Below are 15,068 nucleotides of genomic sequence, written 5' to 3'. Positions count from 1 at the left end.
ATATCCCAAGTCCTACCTATGCCTTTGGTACCAATGTGAATGATGATTGATTCCCTTCCCATAGAAAGATATCCCGCAGTGTCTCCGTGGCAACACATCAACCTTTAAAGCTGCAGAAAGACCTGTCTGAAAACTGATGGCCAAACTTCTCATCAGTATTGCCCTTCCATGCTTTTTTCTCCCCACAGTAAAGCTGCTACTCCTGTGCTGCCATCAACATGTCCATGGCTGGGGCGGTCAGGTTGAGTTTAGCAGAGGGCGGGGGCAGAGGTGGGAGGGTGGGTGTGTCAGACTGTGTCCAGCAGCGGTAATGGTGACGATTCTGGTCCAGCAGGGTGTGGGGCAAATCGAGTCAGGTCAACAGCCAGTGGTGAGAGATGGTGTGTTGATATTGGGTTGGGTTGAGTGGTGGGAGTAAGGGGGAGGAGGTCAGGTTTGGTCTGGCAGCAGGATATCAGATTGGTTCAGTAGGGGGGACTTGAGGTCAGTGCGTAGGGGTATATGTGGGTGTATGTGGGTGTAATAATAAGCTAATCAGAGTTCAGGATATCTTTGATCATGTACAATGGGTGGTGGCTAGCAAAGGTTAATGAGACCTGGGTTTTAGTGATTTCATGCACAAGAAGGAAGATCAAAGACAGAAGAACTTCAGTCAACAGAACTAGAGACAAAAACAGAAATTGCTGGAAAAACTCAGCAGGTCTGGCAGCTTCAATGGAGAGAAAGCAGAGTTAACATTTCAAGTCCAGTGACCCTGCTTCAGAATAGATCTAGAGACTTGTGCCCCATCAACCAGTGTCATGAACTGGCATCTTAACGTGGATAGGATGTAAACTATTGTTTTATTAACTTACATTTCTTTTACTTATTATGATAACTTTAATAAAATCTTGTGAAAACACATCCTAGACCCTGGAATAGGTCTTGTAACTAAGTAGGATTGGAAGACTGGCCTTTATTCAAACTCAATCTAGTTGTAATAGCAATTGATTTGGTAATTATCAATTATTTTATAATTAAGTTAAAATGCACTCAAAATCTTATACCATTACTGGGTCAAAATCATGGGATTTCCCCCTGCTAATAGCGCTATGGGTGTTCCTACACGACATAAACTACAATGGTTTGCGGAGACTATTCACCATAATTTTCTTAAGAGAAGTGAAGGATAGGCAATGATATAGCTCCAGTTAATGGTGGCTTAGCAGATCAGGTAAATGAACTGGAGTTCAGTTGCTTGCATTCTCAACTCTGAATCAGTAGGTTGTGAAGTGCTACGTTGCCAGTGGTACATCTTTTCATTAAGACATTAAACAAGGCTGTCTAGTGTGGATATATCAAATCCCTGGCACTATGTTAAAGAAGAGCAGGGAATTTCTCTCCAGTGTCCTGGGGAAAAGTACGCCCATAGATAAGATCACTAAACAAATCTATCTTGTTATCATGGCATTACCTGTAAAAGCATGCTGCATGCAAATTGGCTGTTGCATTTCTTAAATAAGATGACTGTACTTCAAAGTATTTCATTGACTGAATTCCTTTTGAATAATGGTCTTGAAATACCATATACAAATGCAGATATTAAACCTAAATACACTATTTCACTTGACTGTGTGTTTGGCATTTATGAAAATGATTTATCCTTTAGCCAGCACCAAAGTAATCATTTCTACAATTGGTTGTAACATTTAGGCTATAAATTTGGTTTCAGTTCTGCATTTTATAACCTCCTTAATACCTAACTCAATTTATTCTACAAATTATGATTGGTCAATATGAACTGCATTTACTCAAAAAAAACTATCTTTGCTATACCTTGTATTTTGGCATAACTTCTAGCTTCATAGCCATTTTCTGATTTTGTTTACAAGTTTCTGATTCATTTTCAGAATGTTAATAAATATACTCCTACAAAAATCTATTAGTACCAGAGAAAAATCACACACATTACAGTAAGTAAAGGTAAATTAAACATAGATGATGCATTACAATAGATCCTTACCAAAGTACTGAAAAAAGTTCACACATCAGCCTTTTGATATCACATGGCACATAATAATATAATTCTAATAGTTTTAAACAATTAATGTGAAATCATTAGCAATGAGCATTTCTGTTCCATCATCACTAAAATTTCATATCTGCTCAATGAAAATGATAACTGGATAAAATGTCACTCCATCACCGCATAAAGGATTTCATGGTTTATATTAAGAACACAAATCCTTCCAGGTTTTATTGTGATTGCTGAACAATCTAAAGATGAATTGGAAATAATAATGGATTTGAATCCTCACTTTCATTAATTCTTGTGTCAAACATTGATCTACATTCCTTCTTCACTGTTTTTTCCTTTCTCATCTTGAATATTCCCTGTGAATCTGTTTTGCCTTCATCCTTAGTGTCTTTATGGGATCAATAATCTTGAGAAAAAGTAGGTATGAACAAAAGTGAGCACATTTGGACAAATGAAGATTAAGCTCAACTTTGGTTAAGATACAAAAAGGACACTTTTGGTTCAGTCATCAACTATTTCCTTCCCAACTGTTGTTTCCATTGATGATTCTACAATTTGTGTCTTCATTTGGACCATTTAAAATAAAAATTCAGCATGCCAACCTTTTATAAACTTCAGATCAACATTAGAGGTTATACTCGATTCAGAATCACCGATTACTTCCATGTGGGGATCTCATCTCATAATCTTCACTATCTGGAGATCACCTTTTCTGGCCAACATCTAGTTAATGATGATCTGAGCTAAATCTGAGATAGATTTTTTTTGTTAAGCAAAAATATTAAGGCATATGAGCCAAAGACCAGTTTCTGGAGTTAGGCCACAGGTCAACCATGACTTCATTGAATAGCAAAATATACTTTAGAGGCTGAATAGCCTACTCCTGTTCCTATGCTCCGTTGGGGATTATAACGATTAAACCCCTTTTTGTGTGTACTGGTTTCTATTATCGTTGCCGCATCCTAAAATTAGAAAGTAATCTGAAAAACATCAATGAGAGGGGACCAATCTGGTTAGTTTTACACAGAAAATATCTGAATCAACAGAACATGGTTTTTGCACCATTCAATTTATTTCTTTTTGTACTGTGAAAAATAAAAAAAAACTCACAGTGCCTATATCAATGAACTAATTCACTTTACTAGGTAGGTGTCCCTGTACTAATCGTCATTAAGCTTTACAGTTATGAGATACATGCTTTCAGCAGAAAGGTAATGTCATTATTGTCCCAGAGGACCATAGGGTTGCTCTCTCATTAGAGAGAGATGGTTAGTGGTGGCTTAATCTGAGGGTCAACATATCTCGGGTGAGGGGCAAGGTTGAAAAGGTGGGACCTTTATTGTAACTTCAGCCAGCACATGCATTCATAACTCAGACAGAATCTCATAGATTTGGTGAGTGGGATCTCTACCTACCTTGCTGTTTCAGACCCAAAGAAGATGACTAATCTTTCTAAAGATCTAAAGCTGGAGAAAAATTAAAGGTTACACCTTCCTCAGCTCTTTATTTTGAGGATTGGCCAGTTACCTCAATAGGCGTATTGAATGAAAACCAGCCTTTCATAAAGATATGAACCACTGCAGAATGTCCCCGAGGATCCCAAGTGGCTCACAGTTGGTACGGTAGATGAGCATACAGAATTTGGATGACTCATTCATCTGGTACTCTGATATAGCTAGCCAACATCCTGTGTGTTTTTTGTACCTTAATGAACCGAACTTTGACTTGTGTCAGTAATATTGTGTCATTCAGGTGAAGAATGTTGTTTTAAAGACTGTCAGCTATTTGAAATGCTAATATAAGGAGTTTGATAATATGTACAATGGATGAAGATGACTTACAGACATAAGAGCAGAAGTAAGCCATTCATCCTATTGAGTTTGCCCTCCAATAGAATGAGATTATGGCTGATCTGATCAACCTCAACTCCACTTTCCTGCCTTTTCCTCATAACCCTTGATTCCCTTACTGATTTAAAAGTCTGTGTATCTCAGCTTTGAGTATATTTAATGACCAATCCTCAACAACCCTCTGGAATAAAGAATTCCACAGGCTGGCTTCCCTCTGAGACAAAAAATTTCTGCTCATCTCTGTTTTAATGGGTGATCCCTGACTTTAAGATTTGCCCTGTGGTCCTAGACTCTCCTTACAGGGGAAACAACATCTCTGCATTCACCCTGTCAATCCCCCTAACCATTTTCTATGTTTCTGACAGGAATGTTCCCATTCTTCTAAACTCGAATGAGTACAAACCTAAACTACTGAACCTCTCCTCATAAGACAATCCCTACCTAATTTAAAACCAAGTGAATCTTCTCTGGATTGTCTCCAGTGCTAGTATCTCTTTCCTTACATAAGAGAAACAGAACTGTTCACAGTACTCCAGGTGTGGTCTGATTAGAGCGTTGTATAGTTTTAGCTCCCTGATTTCTGAACTATGGCAGTAATGGCAAATTATTTGAGCAAGAAGCTTCCTTTGGAAGAACCAGGAAGTAAATCTATTAGTTTCACTAGAATTCAAGTTAATTGATGGAATTTTGAAACATTTTGACTGCAATTGATCACAGCAACATTGAATACTTCTCAATAAAATATTAACTATATTCAGAAATAATTACTTTACACAATATGAAATCAAAAACTGTTATGCTAGAAAGTGAAAATTCTCACAAGAAAAGAAATATTCCATTTTTATATTCTTAAATATCTGATTTAAGGCAGTCACCAATTCCCATACACTGATGGTTTTAAAATGTTAGAAAATCAAATAGGATACACCAACTTAACTTCATGAATACAAATTTCATATTGTGAAAAGCAATTATTTCTGAATATAGTTAATACTTTACTGAGAACTATTCAATGTTACTGTGATCAGTTGCAATCAAAACATAAAATTATTTTGTCAGTGAGGCATGCTCCCTGCAGTGCACCGAAATATCAATGCTCGCATTTGCTGAGGAATACCAGTTGAAAGGAGTCTGAACCATTTTAAATTTTCTGCCTATTGAGTACAAATACAAGCTTAGGTGCAGTTAATGGTCTATTGCAGTCATTCCCAACTGTTTCAATACCAAGGTGCACTTGAAATAATTCCACAAAGTACACAATGTTTTTTGCAAGTCTACACATGTATGGATCTGGAGTCTTGCGCATGCATTGTGGATAGGGGTCCCTCGTGTTGGCAGATACTGCCTTCAACAATAGACATCAGCCTCCAGAGGAGATCAGAAGCGTGGACATGGTGTTGATGCTTAGAGAAAGCAGTGGGGCATTTTTTTACTTTATTCATTCACAGGATGTGAGTATCACTGGCTAGGCAGCATTTATTGTCAACCACATTGGCTGTGGGTCTGGTTTCACATGTAGGCCAGACCGGGTAAGGATGGCAGTTTCCTTCTCCAAAGAACATTACTGAACCATATGGGTTTTTCCGACAATCGGCATTGGATTCAAGATCATCATTGGACTCCTAATTCCAGATTTTTAAAAATTTAATAGCTGGCTCTCTGGATTGATAGCCCAGTGATAACACCACTCGGCCATTGCCTTCCCGAGCACACTGTTCTCACCTTGTTGCTATGGCACACCAGTTGAAAACCACTGGTCCATTGGACAATCCTGGTTTCATTAAGAACGAATTTGGGACATTAAACACTTCTTTTGACTTGGATACTCTACTGTTATTGCATTTATTATTTACACTTGAGCACAATTATTGTAAATTAATGCAAACTGTCATGCTGATGTCACTTATCATGCAATGCATAAACTTATGATTAACATTATACGTAGCAATACGTCTGTGTAATACTCCAACCCTCATAATTTCAACTCATTCTAAATTCTTCCTCCTAAATAAATCAATAATAACTTCCTCGTATGAGGTGACTTGTTAATCACTGGGTCTACCAACTATTCTATGCTGCAGTCTTCTGAATTCTTTGCCTTTAAACAGAAGGATATTGAAAAAGAAGTAAATTATTGCGGATTTGGGAGATCTAAGACAAAAACATAAAGTGCTGGAGAAAATCAGCGTAGCTGGCAGCACCTGCGGAGACAGAAACAAAGGGAGGATCTGCCCACCCACCAAACAATACAAAAAAATTGAGAAAGCCACATGAGAAGTCAAGTGAGTCCTTTCTTGGTATTGGGATCAGCAAGTCATGTTTTTCAAATAAGTTCCAGCTGTCGATATGACATTTTCCCTAGTGAGTGGTGAGGTGTCTATTAACAGGGACTGCCACTCAATAGCATGGTCATTATTACTTAATCTTGCCTATTCTCCAATTCTACCACCTACCAGACAGAAACTAGAAGCCAAGAATCCCCAACATGAGTGGATACCTCATGACTCCAGCTTGCCGCCTGTGCCTCCAAACTTCCATCTTGGATGCCTGGCACCATTATCTCAGAGCACATTTTGTGGATGGTGACCACATTCATCCCATGACCACAGACATTGGCATCCAGTACAGGCCAGCCTCTCTGCAGAGTCATGACAATTCTCTGATCCACCTACAGTACAGTTCAGCACTGCCATATTTACAATGGAGTGCACCAGTGACAATCATTGAAATTCTTCACTTACCTAGATGCTCACAGCATCCCTGCATTGCCTTGCCTTTTAGTGTGTAGCCTCATCAGCCTCACCTTAAAGGTTCACTGTATCAAAATATCCTGCCTTACAGTTTAAGTGGAAAGGCATGTTGTAAGAGCAATACAAACAGTTTACAGGGCGATATTGAAAGGTTAAGTAAGTGGGCACAAAGTTGGCAAATGGAGTACATTTGTAGGACAATGTGAAACTGTTCATTTTGGAAGGGAGAGCAAAAAAAACAGCATTATTTAAATGGAGAAAAACTGCAGAAAGATGCAATGAAAAGGGATTTTGGAGTAATTGTGCATGAAACACAGAAAGCTAGCACATAAGTGTAGCAGGTAACCAGCTAATGGAATGTTGACCCTTATTTCAAAGGGGCTGGAATACAAGAGTGGAAAAGTCATACTATAACTGTACAAGATACTGGTGAGACCACATCTAGAGTACTGTGAGCAGTTTGGTCCCCTTATTTCAAGAAAGATATTATTTCATTGGAGGCAGTTCAGAGAAGGTTCACTAGGATGATCCCTGATATGGAGGGATTGTCTTATGAGCAAAGGCTAAACAGATGGGAACTCTACTCACTGGAGTTTAGAAGAATGAGAGGTGATCTCATTGAAACGTGTAGGATTCTTAAGGATCTTGGCAGGGTAAATGCTGAGATAATGTTTTCCCTCTTGGGAGAGTCTAGGACCAGAGGGCAAATTCTCGGAATAAAAGGGCACCAATTTAAGACTGAGATGGAGAGGAATTTCATCTCTCAAAGCAGTGTAACTGCTTGCCACAGGGAGCTGTGGGGGTAGAGTCCTTCTGTATATTTGAGGCTGTGATAGTTAGATTCTTGATTAGTAGGAAAATCAAGGGTTATAGGGAAAATGCAGGAAAGTGGATGTGAGGAATGTGGGAACAGCCATGATCATGTTGAGTGGCAGAGTATTGAGGGACCGAACAGCCTGCTCCTGTTTCTATTTCTTGTGGACTATGGTCTTTATGATCTTAGCAAAGGAACAATACCAGGCAGCTTGCCGTGTTGGTCGACAGTCATAAGTTAAGGGGATCAGCATGTTGCTATGTAAATACACATCTACACCATGTGCCAACAATAAACACGCTGCAAGTGCTGCAAGCAAATGGTTATATCTAACAGCTTAAGGATGGTAGCCCTCAGTCAAATCTAGGAGTCACCCTTCAGTCAAGAGGTCCCAGTACAGTAAGTCAAGGGCAGCCTCCAATACCAGTCAGGGGTTTGGGCATGGAATATTGGCTAGTTGAGGTAATCATGGTCAGGGGCTCTATACCTCTAAAGTCCAGGGAATGGGCCACAACCACCCTTGTAAATCAAATGGAACCAGTGAAGAGAGTTGTGGGAAGACAGTCGAAGAGCTGTAGAGAAATAAATCAGGGGCCTAGTCACCCATTTTTCAGGGCTGACTGGCTAAATCACTCAAGGACCAGTCCTGAGGGTCCATCCACTAAATGTCAGGGTGTTTATCAGGGGTCACGTCGGTAGAAGGGAGGCTGGGGAACGTAATTGTGGGGATTGGAGTCAGAATGCTGGGATGCAGAGGTGAATAAAATAATGAAGGGAGTCAATTCAATGTGGGAGAGAATTGAACTTGAGAGGGAAAGGGGTCAGTGAGAGAGGGGTCATCAATGATAAGCAGTACATGGTGACATGGTGGGGATTATGTTGTACCAAACCTGCCATGGTTACTTGATATGCATGAAGCTGTTGGTTTAAAGTGGATGTAACCAAAAAAATGAGATGAGGGCAGAGCGGTAGACATTGTCTACATGAACTTTAATAAAGCCTTTGACAAGGTTCCACATGGTAGACTGATTAGTAAAGTTAGATCGCATGGGACTCAGGGAGAGCTGGTCAATTGGATACAAAATTGGCTTGACGAAGGGTGGTGGTGGAGGATTATTTTTTGGACTGGAAGCCTCAGACCAGCGATGTTCTGCAGGGTTCACTGTTGTTTGTCATTTATATAAATAATTTGGAATAAAATTTAGGATGAATGGTTAGTAAGTTTGCAGAAGACACCAAAATTGGTGGTATAGTTGACAGTGAAGAAGATTGGAATGGGATCTTGATCAATTGGGCCAATGGGCTGAGAAGTGACAGATGGAGTTTAATTTGGATAAATATGAGGTATTTGGTAAAACAAACAAGAGCAGAACTTATACAGTTAATGGTAGGGCCCTGGGTATTACTGTTGAACAGACAGACCTAGGAGTTCAGGTATATAGTTATTTGAAAGTTGCATCACAGGTAGACAGGGTGGTTAAGAAGGCATTTAGTATGCTTGTGTTCATTACTCAGACCATTGAGTGTGGGAGTTGGGACATCATGTTGAAGTTGTACAGGATATTGGTGAGGCCACTTTTGGAGTACTGTGTAGACTTCTGATCGTTCTACTATAGGACAGATGTTATTAAATTGGCGAGAGTTCAGAAAAGATTTACAAGGATGTTGCTGGGAATGGAATTTGAGTTATAAGAACAGTCTGGATAGGCTCTGACTTTTTCACTGGAGTGTAGTAGATTGAGGGGTGACTTTATAGAAGTTTATAAAATCATGAGAGGCATAGATAAGGTGAATAGCAAAGGTCTGTTCCTAGGGTAGGGGAACTCAAAACTAGAGGGCATATTTTTGAGGTAAGAGGAGAAAGATTTAAAAGGGACCTGAGGGGCAAATTGTACACACAGAGGGTGGTTTGTATGTGGAATGAACTGCCAGACGAAATTGTAGATGCAGGTACAGTTATGACATTTAAAAGACATTTGAACAGTTCAATGAATAGGAACAATTTAGAGGTGTAAGCAAGCAATTTCGAAGCCTTGGGGTTACGAAACTAAGGCATGGGCACCAATGGTCAATTATAACTGAAATACAAAGACCAGAATTGGAGCAGTACAAATATGTTAGGAGGTTGTGGCAATGTGATTATAGGGATAAGACAGGCAAAGTCAATGGAAAGACCTGAAAATGAGGATTTGAATCTTAAATTTAAGATATTGCTTGTCTGGGGAACCAAGACAGGTCAGTAAACACAATGGTATTAGGGGACTGGGACTAAGAGCAAGAGAGTTTTGGATGACCTCAAGGTTATGGAAACTGGTATGTGGGAAACCAGCCAAGAATATTGGTAAAGTTGAGTCCAGGGGTAACAAAGATATGCTTTGGATTTCAGCAGCAGGTGAGCTGAGATGTGTGGACAGGAATTTTGCTGAGATGGAAATAAGTGGGTCCTAGTGAATGAATATGTTGTCAGAAATTCATCTTCGGATCAAAAGTGACACCAAGACTGTCAACAGATTGTCATAGTTTCAGATGATGGATGGAATCAAAAGCTAGGAAATGGAGCTTAGAGTGGAGTCATTTGATGGAAACAATACTGAAGCTTTCATCATCACAATCCATAACTGCAGAGTCAGAAGTCACATGACACCAGGTTTATTTGAAATCACAAGCTTTCTTAGCATTGCTCCTTTGTCAAATGAAGTGAAGAAAACACACAGGCGCAGAATTTCAAGGCAGAGGGATCAAAAGATTATACAAATGGTATGAGTGGAGTGTCAACAAGTTGCTGCAAGTGGTCAAAAGTGTCAGATGGTGTGAGTAAATTGTCACCATCTGAATAGCAAGTGAAGGGATGACCTGTGATCCGATTAATTGAGGCAGAGAGATAATTACAAAAACAAAATAGTGCTGGAGACAAACCAAATGGCTGCAATAACTTGACAGGTATGAGAGTTTCCGAGGGTCTAACCAAAGTAACAAATCATCCAAAACTGTACAAACTGATTAATGTAGAGCGATCATAACAAGTTACCAAGGTGAAGGTGTCAAAACAGGACAGTAAGGAAGATTTTACAAATACAGAACAATACAGTGTTGTTACATGTAGTATATCATGAACCCAAGATCACAGTTGAGGCCATCTTCCTAGGAACGGAACTTGGCAATCAGTTTCTGCTTGGCAATTCTGTGTTATTGCGTATCTCGAAGGCTGCCTTGGAGGACACTTACCCAAAGATTGGAGGCTGAATGTTCTTGATCTCTGAAGTATTCCCTAGCTGGGAGGGAGCACTCCTGTCTGGCAACTGTCACGCGGTGTCCATTCATCCGTTGTCATAGAATCTGCATGGTCTCGCCAATATACTGCAACTTGCCTGTGAAAGTGCATGTTGTGACAGCAACTTTTGGATTCCTTGAGTAAAGTGTATCATGCAATGACTATACAAGTTCTGGAGCTACAGCAAGTACGTTGGATAAAATCTGAGGCTTGGCCACAGAATCCCACAACTTCCAGCAACTTCAGGAGGTTTGTGTGAGACACTAGATTAAAAACTTTCTGCTCGGTGATGAGGACAATATAACTGGGCTTTCTCTGAATCTTACAATGTCCCATGATGAAGTGTAGGTGGAACTAAGTAATGAGGTTTTGGTTTAAATTGACCATTTTTATATTGTTTCCATTGTAATATTAACAAGGTCGAAGAAGCCATTTTAAAAATAACTCATGGCTCCTTCAACCATTTCCTACTCTGCATTTTGTATTTTGTATGAATTGCATGTACTAATTTTAAAATACTGTATTAAGTAATAGCTAGTCTTGTCACAGATGTTTGTAAAGTAATGAACCTTGATGAAGTTATAATTAGCTAATTGATATCATTAATAAACATAATAAAGATAGGATTCTGATTTAAAGTATTCTTGAATAAGAACAATATAAGTCTTCAGCTTGAAGGTTTATCAAACATTTCAGTAAGACATTGTTTGAACAAAGGCTTATTTCTGAAGCTTGATAAGTACAGTACCTCACGGCTTTGTAAAAGTCTGTTTTAGATAATCTTGTCTAGTCATCTAATAAATTGATAGAGTCATACATTCCTTTCTTTTTTGTATCAAGTGTTAACAAATGAAAGATGTAAATAAATACCAAATAAATTTACCAAGCAACATCTAAGAAACCAACTATTGTGTTAACATTAGCCTGACTTAGAAATGGCATACTGAAGATTGAGAGAAAAAAAGTAGATCTCAGTAGGGTTTTCTCATTAGGGAGATTCTGAACATTTTACATGGCAATCTCCACAGCTGGGTATAGGATTAGAAACCTGAGGCAGCGAAAGTAACCTACTTTTCAATAGACTGTCCAAACATCTGAAGTTGTTAGAAAGTCACTTTAAGTTTGTTGAGTGTAATTTTCTTCAAAACAAACTCTCTTAATTTTCTAACCAAAGAAGTTTTGTTTTGCCTTAATTGGCTAAGTGTTGCCTGAGCAAAATCAGTTTATTAAGTCATTTACACTTGGAGTGACTGAAATCAAATTAATATTGACTAAATTGAGTTATAATTGACAAATAACTAATAATGGAGCCAGTGATGAAAAAATATCAATGGAATCTGCAGCACCCATACATTTTCACAAGAGAAAAGTTGAATATTATTTAACCTGATGCCTCGGATATTAGTTTTACTGGAATGCTTCGAGACTGAAACCAGATTTGGCCTGGAGAATATCCACGTTTTTTAGCCTCAGATGGGCAGTCATGAGCTAGTGGCTCCAGTCACTCAGCTCCAAGATCATTACTGTCTCTCATTTGATTTGATGCTAAGCAAGATATTACACACCAGATGTCATTCATTCACAATCCCTTCTCTGCAATGGTATAAAATGAACTTCTTGCCTGCGTGGATAACACTGGAATTTCCAAAACCAGTTCAACATGCTACAGTAATGGTGTAACGAGATCATATTACAGAAAAGGGAATCAAAATCCAATTCTGACGGGTTTAGGTTAATTTGGACTTCATAAGAGCAGATGGACTGGCTGGTCAATGCAGATGAAATGAGCCGCACGATGTTATTGGCAGATTCGACAGAGGACACAGGGATCGAAGTGTACCGCTGGAAATTGGATAAGGCGAATAAGGCAATAGAATCCCTCTGCCTCTGCAGTCGTCTGTGTATATTTTCTGCTTCAATCCTCCCTCCCCCTGGAGTTAATAGGGTATTTAAAAATATATATATAGTAAGCGAAATTTGGGAGAAAAACTGCAAAGGACGGACAATATTTGGAATGAATGGGAAATAGCAAGTAACTGGATGAGATCAGTGATATTTTTGGTTGTCTAAGAGAATACGTACTTCCGGTTATTGGGGCTGTGCTGTTCACATTGTTTCACTGAACTGCCTTAATATTATTTCGTTATTTGAGCTCTTAGCTTCCGGAACAGCAGGACTCGCAACTCAGTCAAGGTAGGAAAACCCATCCGGAAATCTTTCATTTTAAACTCCAATCAAAGAGCTTTTGAAGTCCCTTTGAGGAGAACTAAGTGTTTGTGATTTTTTTTATTCTTTTGGAGTAGCTCTTCCCCATAGATGTGTAGCGGTATCGGTCTGTAGTTTTGTATTTGCTGCTTGCGTGTGCCCACAGCTCCGCAAAACTGCCTTGATTGGCAGTTTAATCCGTCCCCTTTATTCATGCTGCAACTGACTTTTTTTGCGTCCTTTATACCAGATCAACCAAACGTTACTTTGCTGCTCTTCCCGGGGTAGGCTGTGATTTTTTTTGTTGTTGTTTCCTTGGCCGTTATCTTTGTAACGAGCACACGTTTGGACTTCTGAGAGCGCCGTGATAAAAGTAATGAAGTGATTGCAGAGACTGGGTTGTGTGAGTGATGTAACTGAACTGGAATCAAGATTTGCTACGTGCTAAAGAAATGTGACACAGCCGGCTCCCAGCATTAATATTGTAGAACTAGCTTGAACCTATGCAGCCTGTGCAGACTAGCAGCTAAGAATACAGTTTTCAACATTATTTTGACTGCTATCAACTAATGTTTGAAAACAAATCTGCGCCTGTCAGACTGACTGAGAGCAGCGTAAATCAAAGACAGCAGACGAGCAGAAGTCTGGCAATGAGCATAGGGTTATTTGTGCTTAGGTGAATTATTCTTTTTCTCTTTCTCTCTCTCGTCGCTAGCCTTTTTGTTACCCCCCAAGCGATTGCTTCATCGCACAACGTTATGGATTAGACAGACGCGCATAGACGCATTACAGCACCAGGACCGTCTTTTCTCTTCGCTTTGCTCCCCCATCACAATGCCAACCAGCGTGTGACCTTTTGCTTTGAATTTTGAAACAGTTCTTTGTTTTGTTTTATTTTTGAAAACACAATACAGTTGTGTCTGCATATCATTTAGTTGCAGACTGATTTGGGGTTGGGGTGTGGGGGGTGGAGGTGGTTGTTCCATATTATTTGATATCATATTGTTTACACCATTGCCGGATCTTAAACTTGTATATTGAAATTCTATTTGCCTCTAACTGGGTCCCTTTCCCGGCAGCCCTGAAGAGGACATTAATTTATCTGGTGCGACTGGTGTCATAACGCCAGTGTGAGGGAGCTCGACTGATCAGCAGCCTTGAGAAACGGATACTTTTCTGCCCAACAAATGAGTGCCAGGATACACAAAGATTTGTCGCTTTCTTTGTCCTCTTGCAGTGGAAACAGGAACTTTTCTCAAAGCAATGGCACCTGCGTGACCGAGGTGGGAAAGTTAATGTACTCTTTCTCCGCCACTGTGGTTCTTATCGTGTTGGTGACGCTGATTGTCGGTGTGATCGCCGTCTCCCTGATCACCTTTCACTTCCACAAAAGCAAAATGAAGAAGCGGAAGATGCAGAGGGCTCAGGAGGAGTATGAGCGCGACCACTGCAGCCCCGAGGCGCTGAATTGTTCCTCGCCCGAGGCAGTGGGGGTGACGGGGAGCCCAGCTTGCCAGGCGGCTACTGCCTCTCGGTCCCCCACACACACAGTGGACTCCTCAAGCCGCCCGAACCGAGAAGAATCCGAATCGGACCTTCACTGTACAGACACTGCAAGGAACCCAGTGTTCCAATCCGTGCTTTTGTATTGAACTACCCCATGACTGCACATAACAACAGACCATTGTGATAGATACTTGAACATTGCATAGTTTCAAGAAAACAGAGGGGAGGGGGAGGCGAGGACAGACACGGCGCATGGCAAATCACATTAAGCCCGAAATCTTATTTCTTGAAATTAAGTATTTGTGTTTATAACGACGACGCACATATAGCGGAAATGTATGTCAGTTATCTCCGGATTTCCAATTAGATGTATATTTCGTAATTTGATCGTCCATATGTAAAGTCCGAGGTTTCACATGGATGTGTAAAGTGTAAACGAGCGAAGGAGATCAACAGAGCGACATTGGAGCAACACTCATTCTGGGCACTGGATACACCTGAGAGAGCCGCGGACTCAGTTGCAATCGGACCGAGTCGCTGTCCATCAATCATAATACATTTGTATAAATAAAGGCAACCATCAGACTTTCCAGCTAAGTTATTTAGATTCCTAGATATTACCACCTTCGGTCCGTTTGTAAATGTGGTTTTGAAT

The 15,068-nt window shown here is 39.9% G+C and overlaps 1 protein-coding gene across 1 annotated transcript; it reads left to right on the top strand.

Moving 5' to 3' along the window:
• Positions 1–12,458: 12,458 nt before the first annotated feature.
• On the top strand, positions 12,459–14,559 carry LOC109928942 (uncharacterized protein C11orf87 homolog). Its single transcript, XM_020528869.2, has 2 exons — positions 12,459–12,538; positions 14,145–14,559. The coding sequence occupies exons 1-2, from the start codon at positions 12,459–12,461 to the stop codon at positions 14,557–14,559; spliced, it is 495 nt and encodes a 164-aa protein (XP_020384458.2).
• The last annotated feature ends 509 nt before the right edge of the window (positions 14,560–15,068 follow it).

Source organism: Rhincodon typus, chromosome 6 (genome assembly GCF_021869965.1).
Source record: "Rhincodon typus isolate 14 chromosome 6, sRhiTyp1.1, whole genome shotgun sequence".
NCBI lineage: Eukaryota > Metazoa > Chordata > Chondrichthyes > Orectolobiformes > Rhincodontidae > Rhincodon > Rhincodon typus.
This window is presented reverse-complemented; position numbering and strand designations above follow the sequence as displayed.